The sequence below is a fragment of the Protobothrops mucrosquamatus genome, unplaced genomic scaffold (genome assembly GCF_001527695.2).
Source record: "Protobothrops mucrosquamatus isolate PMUCROS unplaced genomic scaffold, P.Mucros_1.0 scaffold419, whole genome shotgun sequence".
In the NCBI taxonomy this organism is placed as follows: Eukaryota; Metazoa; Chordata; class Lepidosauria; order Squamata; family Viperidae; genus Protobothrops; species Protobothrops mucrosquamatus.
In genome coordinates this window covers 149,054-163,308 of record NW_015386748.1, presented here as the reverse complement: position 1 = coordinate 163,308, position 14,255 = coordinate 149,054, and the positions used below count along the sequence as shown (strand labels likewise).

General features: G+C 37.3%; 1 protein-coding gene across 1 annotated transcript in view; it reads right to left on the bottom strand.

The window, feature by feature from the left end:
* The window catches only part of YEATS2 (YEATS domain containing 2), a 43,411-nt gene that overhangs the window by 14,152 nt on the left and 15,004 nt on the right, over positions 1–14,255 (bottom strand). The window contains exons 14-22 of the mRNA XM_015816255.1: positions 13,173–13,294; positions 11,633–11,740; positions 9,637–9,810; positions 8,229–8,487; positions 6,474–6,632; positions 5,082–5,185; positions 4,086–4,247; positions 2,316–2,489; positions 1,446–1,644 (exon numbers count right to left, since the gene is read on the bottom strand). Of these exons, the coding sequence (XP_015671741.1) occupies positions 1,446–1,644; positions 2,316–2,489; positions 4,086–4,247; positions 5,082–5,185; positions 6,474–6,632; positions 8,229–8,487; positions 9,637–9,810; positions 11,633–11,740; positions 13,173–13,294 (1,461 nt within the window). The remainder of the gene's footprint in view (positions 1–1,445; positions 1,645–2,315; positions 2,490–4,085; positions 4,248–5,081; positions 5,186–6,473; positions 6,633–8,228; positions 8,488–9,636; positions 9,811–11,632; positions 11,741–13,172; positions 13,295–14,255) is intronic.

Genomic DNA, 14,255 nt, shown 5'->3' with positions numbered 1-14,255 from the left:
CCCTTTCCCTCACCCCCTTCTCCAGTCTTATGTAATCCTAATGGCACGAACGTGTCGGCATGTGCTGTTTGTGGGGGTTGCTTACACATTTCCTCCATTTGCTTCCTCTCATCACCTCCCTGCGTATCATTTAACTTCAACTGTAAAGCAGTAACCACGATCCCCTTTTCCCTTTCATCAGTGTGAATAGCGCACGGGGTGTGTGTGCTCCCACTCTCCATTAGAAGAGTATATACAGTATAAGGCCTTGATTAGCCATGGATCTAATATGCAAATGGTCCTGCTTAGCATCCTGAAGAACGTGTCCATATTTCAGGGACAACAGACTTTAACTCTTCCCAGCTAATCAAGACCATGCCTCAGCCAACTCAAAAGCATCCACACAGCCAAAGTACAACTCAGAATAGATCGGAGTGACTATCTGACAGAGGCATCAAACATAGTGGCCATACAGATGTTTCTATTATCCCTCTTTATCCAGGAAGTGCCAGGTCACTTTAAACAGGGCTGCCAGCTATCTATGGATGCAAGAGCAGAAAAATATTTTTTTTGCTGTTCTTATTACCAAGCAATAAATCTTAATAAAGACTTTGAACTGGCTCAATTGGTAGCCCCAAAGGTACTCTTTCAAAAGGCAACTGGACTTTGTTTTTCCTTTTCCTTGAAGATGTTTTGCTTCTCATCCAAGAAACTAAAGAAGCTTATATGTACTATTCAACTAGGCATCAAGCTTGTTCAAGAATTGATGTTTGGGCTTCTACAATATTTTTTTGAATCAATTAACCCAAGTAAAGCTTGCACCCATACAGTGAGGGAAAAAAATATTTGATCCCCTGCTGATTTTGTACATTTGCCCACTGACAAAGAAATGATCAGTCTATAATTTTAATGGTAGGTTTATTTTAACAGTGAGAGACAGAATAACAACAAAAAAGCCAGAAAAACGCATTTCAAAAAAGTTATAAATTGAGAGATATTGTCAAATATCTCTTCCTCCAAACATCTGATTGATTGATTGCTTCTGTGGACAGGTGTTTTTTATACAGGTAACGAGCTGAGATTAGGAGCACTCCCTTTAAGAGAGTGCTCCTAATCTCAGCTTGTTACCTTTATAAAAGACACCTGGGAGACAGAAATCTTGCTGATTCATAGGGAATCAAATACTTATTTCACTCATTAAAATGCAAATCAATTTATAACTTTTTTGAAATGCGTTTTTCTGGATTTTTTTGTTGTTATTCTGTCTCTCACTGTTAAAATAAACCTACCACTAAAATTATAGACTGATCATTTCTTTGTCAGTGGGCAAATGTATACAATCAGCAGGGGATCAAATATTTTTTCCCCTCACTGTATATATTTCAGACCATACACCAGTGGATTTTGTGTTTAGTTTGGATAAAAGCATCCCATTGATAAGTTTTGGTCTTTTAGTTCTAGATTACCTGATACTGCAGTTTTCGCGGATGTTGGTGCTGGGGTGGTGACCCAAGAAGCAATGCTTACAACTGTGGAAGAACTTGTTTTATTAGGTGCAACTGATGCTGCCTGCCCATGATTGGCAACAACCTGCTGTTGCTGCCCAGATGTCTTCACGATGGGGCCTGCAGATGAAGGGGAGTTAGAGCTTGCACTGTCTGCTTGCTGTGTTAAAAAGAACAGGGAGAGCGGAAAACACATTTTTCAGCTTAATGATCCAATAAAGAAAAGCAAAAAATATTTTAAACAATTGCAAATTAATTATTCCTAAACTATGCATATACAATATTTTAGCTGTGAGTCAGAAAAGCAAGGGGGTCCAGTTCTATTTTATATAACACTTATAGTATTTTCACACAGTGCATTGTCAGTTTCAAGATTTCATAAATACCGTGCTCTACTTTTTACTAGTAGCAGCCCAGCATTTCCATCACAAGCCCATTTTACAAGAATGAAAAGGGAGTATTTTTTCTTCCTTCTGACAACATTTTTTGCATAGCTTTAATGCCAGGACATAGTCTGAAGTCTTCTGATACAATCATCTCAATTAACCTATGCAGGACTACTGCAAATTACAGTCTGGATGGGAACTTGTCTGGGAACCCCAACAGTTTCTTGAGTACCATGGTCAAAAAAAGGAGGAATTCAAAATAATAAAATAAAAAAAAACATTCTCTATAAACATAGTATGAGGGTAAGTTTGCCAAAGGTCTCTTGATTTTTTCACACATTTAAGTAACTTTGATTTCAAAGGCGTAGGAAGTTGATTCTTCCCCTGCATAACTCTGTAATGCATTTGAAGCCTGACATGCAAATTAACCAATACTGGACCTCACCTGGGGAACACCATTTGATGCAAGTGTCACAGCTGAAGTTGTTGCTGCAGTGATCACCCCGCCCGATACTCTCAGCACAGTGGTGCCAGGTTTTGAGAGCTGTGATGATGCTGGTAATGATTTCAGTGTATTATCTGATATTTTCATGAGTGAAGCTTGCCCGCTGGAAGCTGCCTTTAAATTTGTAAATGAGTTAAAACAGTTACAATATTTTTATAAAGCGAATACAACTAGTAGAATAGAAAAGACACAAACATTCATGACGTTTTAAACAAAACCTCAGTATATATGCAGGTGTTTAATTTTGCTACATCTTCTAGATTAGAGAGATATTGTCAGGAACACATTTTGTGAAGAATAAGTGAAAATTGTTATGGAAGGTTAAAAGTGCTGGTTTGTATCTCTGTTTTTTTTTTGAATGCCATATGATATTAAATCAGGGGATAAAAGGGGAAAAAAGCAGAGTTACACACATAAGTGCAAGAAGACATTCTAGGGCTGTGTTAAAACCCTTTCTTTTCAAGTCGAAGTAGAAATCACATAATTTATGTTATGAACTGTTTATTTCAAATGAAATACAGATTAGGAAGATTAGATCCAAGAGTCGGAAAGGACATTATTCATCAATTCCCTACACAATGCTGAATCTACGAACATTTCTGAAAGATGATCCCCCATTCCATGTTTGAAGATTTCCAGTGAAGAATTACCTCTTTATTTTTCAGTGTGTTCCACTGTCTAACACAGGGGTAGTCAACCTTGGCTCTTTTATGACTCGTGGACTTCAACTCCCAGAATTCCTGAGCCAGCTAAGCTGGCTCAGGAATTCTGGGAATTGAAGTCCACGAGTCATAAAAGAGCCAAGGTTGACTACCTGGTCTAACAGTTTGTACAGTTAGGAGGTTTCTCCTAAAATCTAAATTGAACATGTTTCTTTGTACTTTTAACCCTTTTGTTCTGGTCCTGCCCTCTCAGTAGAGAAGAAATGTACTTCCTTTTTATGTGACAGCTCTTTAGATATTTGAAGATAATAAGGTTTCTTAGCCCAGCTTTTCCCAATCTGGGGTCCTTTAAATGCGTTGCATTATAATTCCAAAAGTTCTAGTCACCACTCTGATTGGGAAAGGCTGAGCTAATTTTTTGGCCATCTGTCTTTCTACTACAAAATTTCCTTCCTCATATTCTCCTTCCACTGAGCAGCAGTTTAGAAGGAACATTTTTTTTTGCCATTGAAAAACTGCATGAGAGGAAACAGGTCAGCACAGCTTTCTCCCTTTGCCCATGGCTCAAACCACTGGCCAGTCAGAGGTCTTTTTCAAGCATTTTCATTTGAAAATAGAAATGGGAGAGTTCAGCCCAAATATACTGCATAAACATCTCATGGACAACACAATTATTTTATGGATATGTGGAGATTTTTAATAATAGCTGGTAACAACAAAAATAAAATAAACACAACCAAAACAACTTTTCAGAGTTTTTCATTCTGTTTCTTAAGATCTGTCACTCTTGCCCAACAGAAGAATGTATTAAAATTAACCATTCAAGCACACAGATTAGTATTTATACATTATTGATGCTGTGTATGTATGTATTCAAATCAATCATTTAGGCATTTATTTTATTAACCAGACCTCTAAAAGATACATTAATACACTACCATAAAATACAGAAATGACTTGCTACAGAATGCAAAACAGCTGCACTTTGCATTAAGTCCCTTGGACGTATCTAGAACAACTAGCATCTAAATCGAAGCACTACAGTTACCTGTGTAAATAAGGTGGCAGTTTTATGTCCAGTTATAACTTTTAGTGCTTGCTGTCCTTGGGAAGATGATGTTCCAGCACTTGTATTACCTTGGATAACAGTCCCTGACGCCATCTGCTTTGCTGCAGTCTGGTGAGGTGGCTGGCCAACTAAAAAAGTGCCCTGCACCAGAAAATTAATGGTTACATTGAAGCCATTGTCCCTTAAATTCTGAAACCCTAAACTGTTTTTCTCTTCTAATTCTACTTAAAATCAGTCAGAGTCATATCACAATACCTACTTTCAAGTAGTGTCTATCAGATTCTATTTTAAAAAGAAATTATGCCAGGTAACTTAGCAAAAAGTAACAGCCTCAAATCACATAGATAAATGATTGCTACCATATATTAAACATTGTACGAAAGAGCACTGCTGCACTTTATTGTGATTTAGCTTCCATAATAACTGATAGGCTCTTGCTTCCCTTTCTTAAAATATTCAGATTCTTTCAATTTTAAATGGAAAGACAGCATGCCGTCAGCCCCTAGTCTCAACTTCATTTCCATGAATGCTTCTGGGCTCTCTTGTAAAAAAAATAAAATAATAGTTAGTGGTTGAAGCATGTAGGTAGTATCTGCTTTCCCGGTAATCATAAGATGGGAAAGTAGTAGGAAGCATCTTCTGCCTTTGAGTAGAAGATGCCTGCTCTAAGTCATTATTATGGAAATGAGAATAATGTGAACAATAGAAGAGTTATTTGTAGAGACCAGGTCCAAGAAAGCCAATTCCTACTACTGTTTTTTTAAACTTTAACTAGAGTATATTCTAACCCAGCTTTCTCTATCCAGGTACACTGCGGTACTTCCACTGACTTCTCCAGTCAACTTATATATGTATGATGTAAACTAGTTCAGCACATCAGAAACATATTGATCCAATGTCATTTGTAGTTATCTAATGTTTATGCTAACAACATTTCTCTCTCTCTCTCTGTATATATTTGTATTGTGGACTAACCTGTGGGGTTTGTTTGAGGATATAGGATGTGTAGGTGAGATGCTGAGATACACCACTGCTTGCACCCTGGCTTCCGCTACTTCCTGAAGAACTTAACTGCTGATCTGGAACATCCAAGAAGATAGCCAATTATAAATAGTGCATAACCAAATCCTGTTTAGGCACTGAAATATATCTACTCTCCAGAAACTCAATCCCAAATTCAGTAATTAGCTAATAGTAGAAGCTATAAAGAGTCAACATGGATTGCTATAAAGTTTCATTGTACAAAAAAGGAAGTTTATACATCCATCCCTACGACTCATAGCAATCTGGTCCATGTTTACATAACATTTCTATCTGACCTGAGAATTGTTGATTTCCACCTTGCTAGCAGAAGCCTTTCCTTTCATAAAACATTTATAATATATCTCTGTTTCAGAGAATGCAATCTGCCTAAAAAAAGGTATATTTACTCTTGTAATATCCAGTTGTGCTGTGATGTTACATAGTTTGCTAATGAAATATTTGCAAGAAAATCACCAAGCTTAGAGAGATCCCATCCCACCCATTACCTGTCACCACATTTAATATATTACTTTTCTTTCTTTCTTTTTTTAATTAATTTTTTATTAAGTAAACATTTAAAAATAGGTTGAACACAGTGTGACTTTTCTAGCTGTTATTTTGCCATACATACTATACCATATACCATATATCTTCCTAATCATTGATCTTTTATACCATTAAGATATTGCATTTTATACTATTTACATATTTATATATATATGTACATATCTACGTCTATTTATAACATAACTTCCATTTCCATTCTTATTTCATATTCTTTCTGATCTCTATCTTACGCTCACTTTGAGGTTGGAAATCTACACTTTCTCTCTTCTAGACGAGCTTTCTCTGTTCTGACTTTTTCTCCTCGAGTCTAACCAATAGTACATCTTATCCCAAACTTCGTAATACTCTGTTTCATCCTTGTCTTTGATTTCTAAGGATAATCTATCCATCTCTGCACAAATCAATTTTTTTTTAATTAGTTCACTCCACCGGGGAATTTCCGTTTTTCCAGTTCTGGGCATACAACAACCTTGCTGCTATAATGATATGCAACAATAGATATGTCTCTCCTTTGTTAAACTTCCCATCTATCATTCCCAGTAAAAACAATTCTGGTCTGGAATCTATCTTCAGTCCCAACATTTCCTCCAACCAAGTCTTTATTAGCCGCCAAAATTCTTTGGCTTTGGAACTGGTCCACCACATATGATAATAAGTGCCTAACACTTTCTTGCACTTCCAACATTGTGGTGATATATCTTTTCTCATCTTTGCCAGTCTTGTTGGGGAGAAGTGCCACCTGTAAAATATATTACTTTTCTTTTGTGTAATACTAACTGGCATTTGTGGCTCGCAAAATAGCTCCTTGAGGTATAAGTAGCAGTTTTCCTTTTCCAGATGGGTTCTTGCTATTTGTAGTAAGGTACAACTTTGTGCCAGGAGGTAGGTTTGCCAAATTGGCTAAATTGGTGGCTGGTAATTGCAATGTTGCCATAACTAGAAGGAAAAGAAAAGAAAAGAAATTTATCAAGATTTTCAGAGACTAACCTCTTGCAACAAAATATTAAGTCCCAGAGCTGTATTCTTCCAAAAATGTACCTATGTCTTTCATCTTAACTACAGTTATGTAATATTTATGTTTGGATTCTTTTAACTTTTTGCTATTGGATTTTATTCTATTTTGTATTTATTTGACTGAAAATTATGTTTTGGTAAAAATGAAAGGTGATGTACTTGTATACTCATTAGGGATACGAGAGCCATACCCTTTTTGTGGGGAGATTTCAGTCCCCAATTAGATGCAGAAAAATAAGAATCCAGCTGCTATAATTCAATACAGCACATAAGGAGGAAAGGTTTTAAGATGGGTTATAGATAATAAGGAAAGAATATATTTCACGGAATTTCCTTGAGGAAACAGTAAACTTAGGAATGAAAATAAGCAGAATTGCTGAAGATGAGGGGAGTTACAAAAAGAAAGACTAGATGATATTATACAAGAAAGTGAAATATATTTGCACTGGATGAAAAAGACAACCAAAAATTGAACAGTTTACTGTATAACAACATAACTATGGTAAAACAAAACAAATCAAAATCTGGATACACAGTCAGCTAACAGCTTCTCAATATTAGCAGAACACTCATTGGAGGAATGGATTCCCTTCTCTGTTCTACTTGTCATGACACTCTGTCCTGAAATTTGTCTGTGAGTTGACAAATATTCTGGAGAGGATTTATTGTACAAGGATAAGAGCAAGGAATGTGAATGCAGGTCAGCTTACAAGCCTTTAAATGTAGTCCAATGCTTTTATTTATTGGGTTTTCGACAGTAATCTATAACATTATAGAACTACAAGGTGAGGATTCATTTGAGGCATTCTACCCAGATCAACTAGTGTCCCCTAGTGGTGTTGAAACTATAGGCAATTCTGGAAGTTAGTATTCAATATATCTGAAAAACCTGAATCTGACATGGGGTGCAATTTTACGATGCAAAGCTCACCAGAGTATTCAATAACTTACTTTATTGATGTAATTAATTAATCAATTCATTACTTATCCAGTTAGCTGGGCTACCTTGGCTAATTTCAAAAAACCAGGGTCACTAACAATAGCAATAGCACTTAAGACTTATATACCACTTCACAGTGTTTTACAGTTGTCTCTAAGCAGTTTACAGAGTCAGCATATTGGCCCCAACAATCTGGGTCCTCATTTTACCGACCTCGGAAGGACGGAAGGCTAAGTCAACCGTGAGCTGGTGAGGATCGAACTCCTGGCAGTGAGCTCAGATAGCCTGCAATACTTCATTCTAACCACTGCGCCACCATGGCTCTTAATTAATCACTACTTGATTAATACTTAGGAGAAAGATAAACAACTTGCAGATTATCGACTAGATTTGGAATTTGAAAAAGCATCTTGGAAGAAAGCAGAGGCCAATCACTTGTACATTTTTGCCAATAAAACAACATGGAATTATCTGTAAAATTCCCAGGAATTGAGCTTAACATGAAGGAGATATTTTTAAACTCATCAGTTAGCTCCATACCATCATATTTGACATTTCAAAAAGCAAATCCACTCTACCTGAACCTTGGGATCCAGTTTTTGGAACTCCTGTTGATGGAACCTGAGCTTTTGTTAAAGTCTGCACAGGCTGAGCAACGATGGTTCCTCCTCCACTACTCACAATAGCTTTGGCGACTCCTTGAGTTACAATTTGTTTTCCACCAGCTGTCTTTGTGACTGAAGGGCTTGATTTTGCCACAAGTATTTGTCCACCACTGAGGGCCACAGCTTGCTTGACTGATGGTGGTAAAGCAGACCCAACTGGAACACTAACAATCTATAGAGGGGGGAAAAATACACATAACATAAATATATACACAGACCTTATGTGTTAACACCAAGCTAAATAAAAGCAACATTCTGTCAAAGGTTGAATCTGAACTGAAAATTGTGTGGACCTGAGGCAAAATGAATCATTCAGAATGATTATGCCTGTTTAGGGGGAAAAAACCCCTCTCTGGTGCTAGTTATGTGCTAATTCTATTGCTCAAATAACTAGCAGCCCCGAACAGTTAACAGCTTCTAAAATACTGTATAGAAGGATCTTTACAGATTAATTAGATAAAAGAAAAGGACTCTATTTATTCATTTCTATATACTCATATTTATTCTATAACAGTGCATTTTAACTATTTTATTGCAATTGCTAAGAAAAAGAACATAAAACAAAATAATCCAATATAACAGTGCAGCAAGATACTCAATGATTCCTTTCAATATTTCAAGCACATGTAATTTTCCTTATTAGAATGAGCTTAATAAAAATGCTGTGAGATCAGAAATATCTTAAGCCAGCATGTAAAAGATAAAACGGAAACCAGTGAGCATCCTTGGGAACTAAGCTCTAAAACTGCTGAAAAAGCTGTCTCTTTTGCCAGCATCAACTTAATCTTGCTGATACTCCAAGAAACATTTTAGAAGAAAATCTCAATTCTAGCAAGGCGACTTTGTGAAAATATAGCCTTTAAGATAACTTGTTTTTAAGTTATTTTGAAGATAAAAAGATGGAAAGACTAGGGAACTATCCAGAAACCAGTGCATATTTCTCAAAACCGGTGTTAACATCTAGTTTCCTAAGATTGTGCCAGGCCTGAAAAAGATGCAGCTTCTCTAATGAAATTTTAACAACTATATGAAAGAATGTAAGCAAGGAAAGGGGGGAGGAAATGTTACCCAAAGAAAAACAATTTGGAGTAAGTATATCAAATAGCTGAAGGGTAAGATAAAGAATTCAAGGCAATTATTTTTCCTCAAATTAATAATGTTATAATTTAAACAACAAAACAGGTATTTGAAAGGTATTCCTATCCATTTCAAGCTTCTGGTATTACCTAGTTATGTCAAAAGAACAAGAATGTGGAATAAAGTAATGGAGCTGTAGTTACTACAAAACTGCTAGAGTGAAAAGGAAGGAAAAATCGGGCACCTTTGATGAAGTGGACCCCTCCCCTGTGCTCACAATCTGCTTCTGGGGTGATAAGGCAATCACATGGCTCCCTTTCACAGTCATGTACTGTGGCAGTGAGGTCTGAGATGCTGCTCCGGTTGCTGCCACTGGCGAAGGCTGGGGCAGTTCTCCAGGCTCTTGCTTTATTATCACCTTCAAATAAATCAAATGGAAATTAAGGTTTGGTGGAGCAGTCCTTACCTTTCAAATGAAGGGTTAAGGAGCTGTCTGGTGCTCCCTACAATCATGCCCATAGAAAGCTCTACAGATCTATTTCCCACCAGCAAGAGAAACTGAGAGGCCCCCAAATGGGAGCAGCTTTGGATCCTCTAGATCAGGGTTACCCAACCACCGGTCCGTGGACCAGTACCGGGCCGCGGCATGCCAGCAACTGGGCTGCAAACAAGCAAAGCCCCATCCATGAGATGCAGGCAGCACACAAAACCACGCACCCTCCAGGCAGTGGAAAAACCTCTCTCCACGGAACTGGTCCCTGGTGCCCAAAAAGTTGGGGACCTCTGCACTAGATCCTTGGTCTCTTGATTTACTGTGAGATTCGAGGATCAGTTCTTCTATGCTGGTTTAGAGATGATGAAACTAATCCCCTCTCACAACAGGAACATGAAGAAATAATAGCCAGAAATGGGGAAATCTGCTCAGACAGATGCACACATTTTTTTATTTGCTGATATAATTCAATTTTATTTGCTGATATAATTCAATTTCCCTTTTAAAATTACACTCTTTCCTTTTATAAAAAATTGAGTGTCTGCCTAATTCAGCACAGATTCAGTATCAATACAACTGTGCCTTTAAAATCCATATTTAACAGTTAGAAAAGAATAAAAAAGCAACAATAAAACACTATAAAGCAGCTTTTAAGAGGTTATAATAACTAGTGTATTGGTTCAAAAAGATCCAGAGTATCCTGTTTTACAAAGAAGTGAGTATCATACTGAAGCAATATAGCAATAAAAGTATCTCTTAGAAAAGCTAGTAGAAAATATGACCCCACCCCCAAATTGCTGGAATATACACTAAAGTGTTAACATTTTTCCTGACAATTGGTCCATCATCTATGTAAAAGTGTAAATAAATTGTCAAATTATTTCTACCTCCTACACATTACAGAAGTTGTGATTCTGTGAAATATATATGGTTTTAGGGCCAGCCCCTCTTTCTCAGTCTAACCCACCTGACGGGTGTTATGGAGAAAATAGGAGAAGGAAAGAGTATTAGATAGGTGTGCCACCTTGATTTATTTATAAAAATAATAAACGCACTGAGACTCCACTAAATGTGACAGAGTCTCTTTTTTGTGCTATTATTTTGTTTACAAATTTCACTGAGGCCTCTGGTTGGCTTTAGGAAGAGTGCTGCTTCCTATAATAAGATTATTGGTATAATAATGCTCTTATTATCTGGCTCTTGGAATACAGTGACTTAGTAAATGAATGTACAAGTGGTCTAAAATAAATGTAGAATTTCTTTTGATAAATTCTTCAAAACAATATTCATATATGCAGTTATGTTTACACAGGGCTTTTTTTCAGCCGGAACGCGGCGGAACCGCGTTCCGGCACCTTTTTCCGGGCCGGCCGCACCGGAAATAGCCCCTCCCAAATTTTACTTGCATTCCTGTTCTCTAAAGGGGCGGTCCTAGGGTTTGATGAGGGCGTGGCCAGGTTTGAGTTCCGCCACCTTTTCTCCGAGAAAAAAAGCCCTGTGTTTACAAATGCCTTTAGCTTGTGTACCTGAAGATATCCTATGAGAGAGCAAAATGAGAAAGTAATGAAGGAAAAACCCCATGATTGTCTGGGTAGAAAGGCACAGGAAACAATGTATGTTTGTATGTAATGCCAGAAACCTAAGAAATGAGTAACAACAAAGCCTGTCAAGTATCAAACTCAGAATGCTCCACGGTAACTCTCTTTGTAAAACAAAACTGCACCATGCACAGTGAAGAGAATAATACCTTTGTAAATGTTCCGGGTGCTCCTGTCACAGATTTAGGGCTTTGTACCTTGGAGTGACTCCCAATTGGACAAAGAGGTGGCATGGCTGCGAACAGAGAGTCCTCTTGCTAGAATGAATATACACAGCATGTTGTTAAGCTAGCTATGCAGCCATTTCCTTTTTTTAAGCATTAGATTTAGTTTCAAACAATAGACTTATCTGTGGTAAAAATATAGAATCTAATTTTCCAGAGAGCGGTAAAACAGGAGATGGCAGTAATTTTCAGGCTGATAGGCATTCTTGGCTATTAAGCTGCCTTGAATTGGTTAAGTTAGAAAAAACTTTAAAAGAAACTGTTAGTTGATAATACATAATTAACATGATTTATTTATATTTAATTAATATTTTTAATCTCCTATGAAAGTGAAAATTACAATTTGAAAGGCACCAGGACTTTACCAAAAGCTTTTGTGGATATGTGAGTGACTTTTTGACTTCAAACTGTATGCTTTTGTAATAAAGGAACATAATGAACTGCATTAGATTTAACTATTTTAATTTTCTGTTAAATGCAGGTAACCCTATTGTTTTCAATTATGGTACAGTGCCCACCGCACAAAATTGATCTAGTTTCAATTGATTAATTGTTAGAAACCAATAGTATAACATAGGACCTCAATTGATTCCAAAATTTCTGTTGCCAAGACGGTTGTGAAGTGAGTTTTGCCCTGTTTTATGATTTTTCTTGCCACAGTTGTTAAGCGAATCACTGTAGTTGTTAAGTCAGAAGGTCGCAAAAGGTGATCACATGACCCTGGGACACTGCAACCGTCATAAATACATGCCAGTTGCCAAGTGGCTGAATTTTGATCACATGACTGTGGGGATGCTATGACAGTTATGTGAAAAACAGTCTTAAGACACTTTTTTCAGTGTTATTGTAACTTCAAACCCTCCCTGAATGAATGGTTGTAAGTTCAAATATTTTAGCCAAGTAAACAGAAGTTCAAATATTTTGGCCAAGTATTAGAAACTATCCATTATGTACAGAGTTTGGGTAGGAGAATTCATGGCACACTTTGAAAAAAGTGGTGGAAATTTAAGAAGAGCCAACATGGTATAATAAGAGAGGATAGAACAGGGGTCGCCAACCTGTGGGCCATGGCCCGGTACCGGGCCGCGGGAATAGCTGGTGAGTGCGCGCACCCTCCCACTCATACTGGCAAATGCATGTACATGTGCGCAGCCCGCTTATGCATGTGCATGGGTGCTAGCGCCGTCATGCATGCACCCATTTGGGCATGTGTGTGCGCAAGTGCGCACGCACACACATTTTCCTGCTCCTCCCTTTCCCTCCAGGCCGCCAACACGGAAAAGTTTGGGAGCTCTGGGATAGACACACTATTTAACTAGCATTTTGAAAAAAAAATATTACATGTACATGGTTGTAGGAGCATGCCCCCTGTTAAAAAGATGTAAGAAAGTAAAAGTGGAGCTTGTTGCATTCAGATTTATAGGAAATTATTAAAAGAATAAAAAGGTTAGCCAAATGTCTGTACCTTTACTGTAGAGGATACAAAACTGCTTCCATGAATTTTTGAGACTGGAGAACCTGTCCCATGAGAAGACTGAGAAGCACTTGTAACTTGAGAAGTACTTGTAACTTTACTTGCAGGGCTACCTATATTTATGAGAAACACAGCAAACATTGGTATAATACACATTCTGATATTCTGATACAAGATACATTTGTGTTAATGAGGACCACAGTACAGTTCCCATAACTGGATATCCTCTGCCGATGTTGGCACCGCAGCTCCCAGAATTTTTCCAGCCATGCTAACTTGGAAATTCTGGAAATTGCAGAATTTCTAGCATGGCACAGGCTGGCTAGCATTATCAATAACATGAATACAACTTATAGGCAGAAAGTCATTTATTGCCCTCCATATAGCACAGAGCAAAGATGCTCATCCATCAATCAACTTCTTTAACTCAATACCAGAAAATTTGGGAGAAGGCCATTAACTTCTTACACATGTACACTGCTTTACTAGACGCAGCACTAGTGAAACTGCAATGGTAGTCCAATCAGAACCAAGCATAATTTAGGTGAGAGGGACAGAAAATTCTCAGTTACTTTTTCTTTAAAACTAGCATTAATCAACTTCTAGGTAAGAAGGATCACCACTCTGTTCTGTAGGCTCCTTTATGTAATTTGCTAGAAAACCACACAGTACAAATAGAAATATAAGGGAATTACTTTTACTGAAAAAGGGGCTTGAACTGACATTGTAGCAACATGAAAACAGCCTAAGATTATTATCAAAGGAAGTTTTCAATCAATATATTGTATAACAATCAAAACATGAACATCCAAGTAAAACAAGCATGAAATAAGACACCACAAAACACAGACTGTAAAATGTATTTTGTTTCAAACCTGAAGCACACTGTGTTATGAAATTTGTGCCAAACCGCACTGTAATTCATCAGATCCAAAACATGAGATCTTTGGTTTCAGATTTCAGCTAAAACAAAATCTGGAGGGATCCTATGGAATGAATAAAGCACGTTGGCATGGTTTTTCCTACTCTCCATCTTCTATCTTGGCTTATATGCTGGTCCACCAGGATATTTTT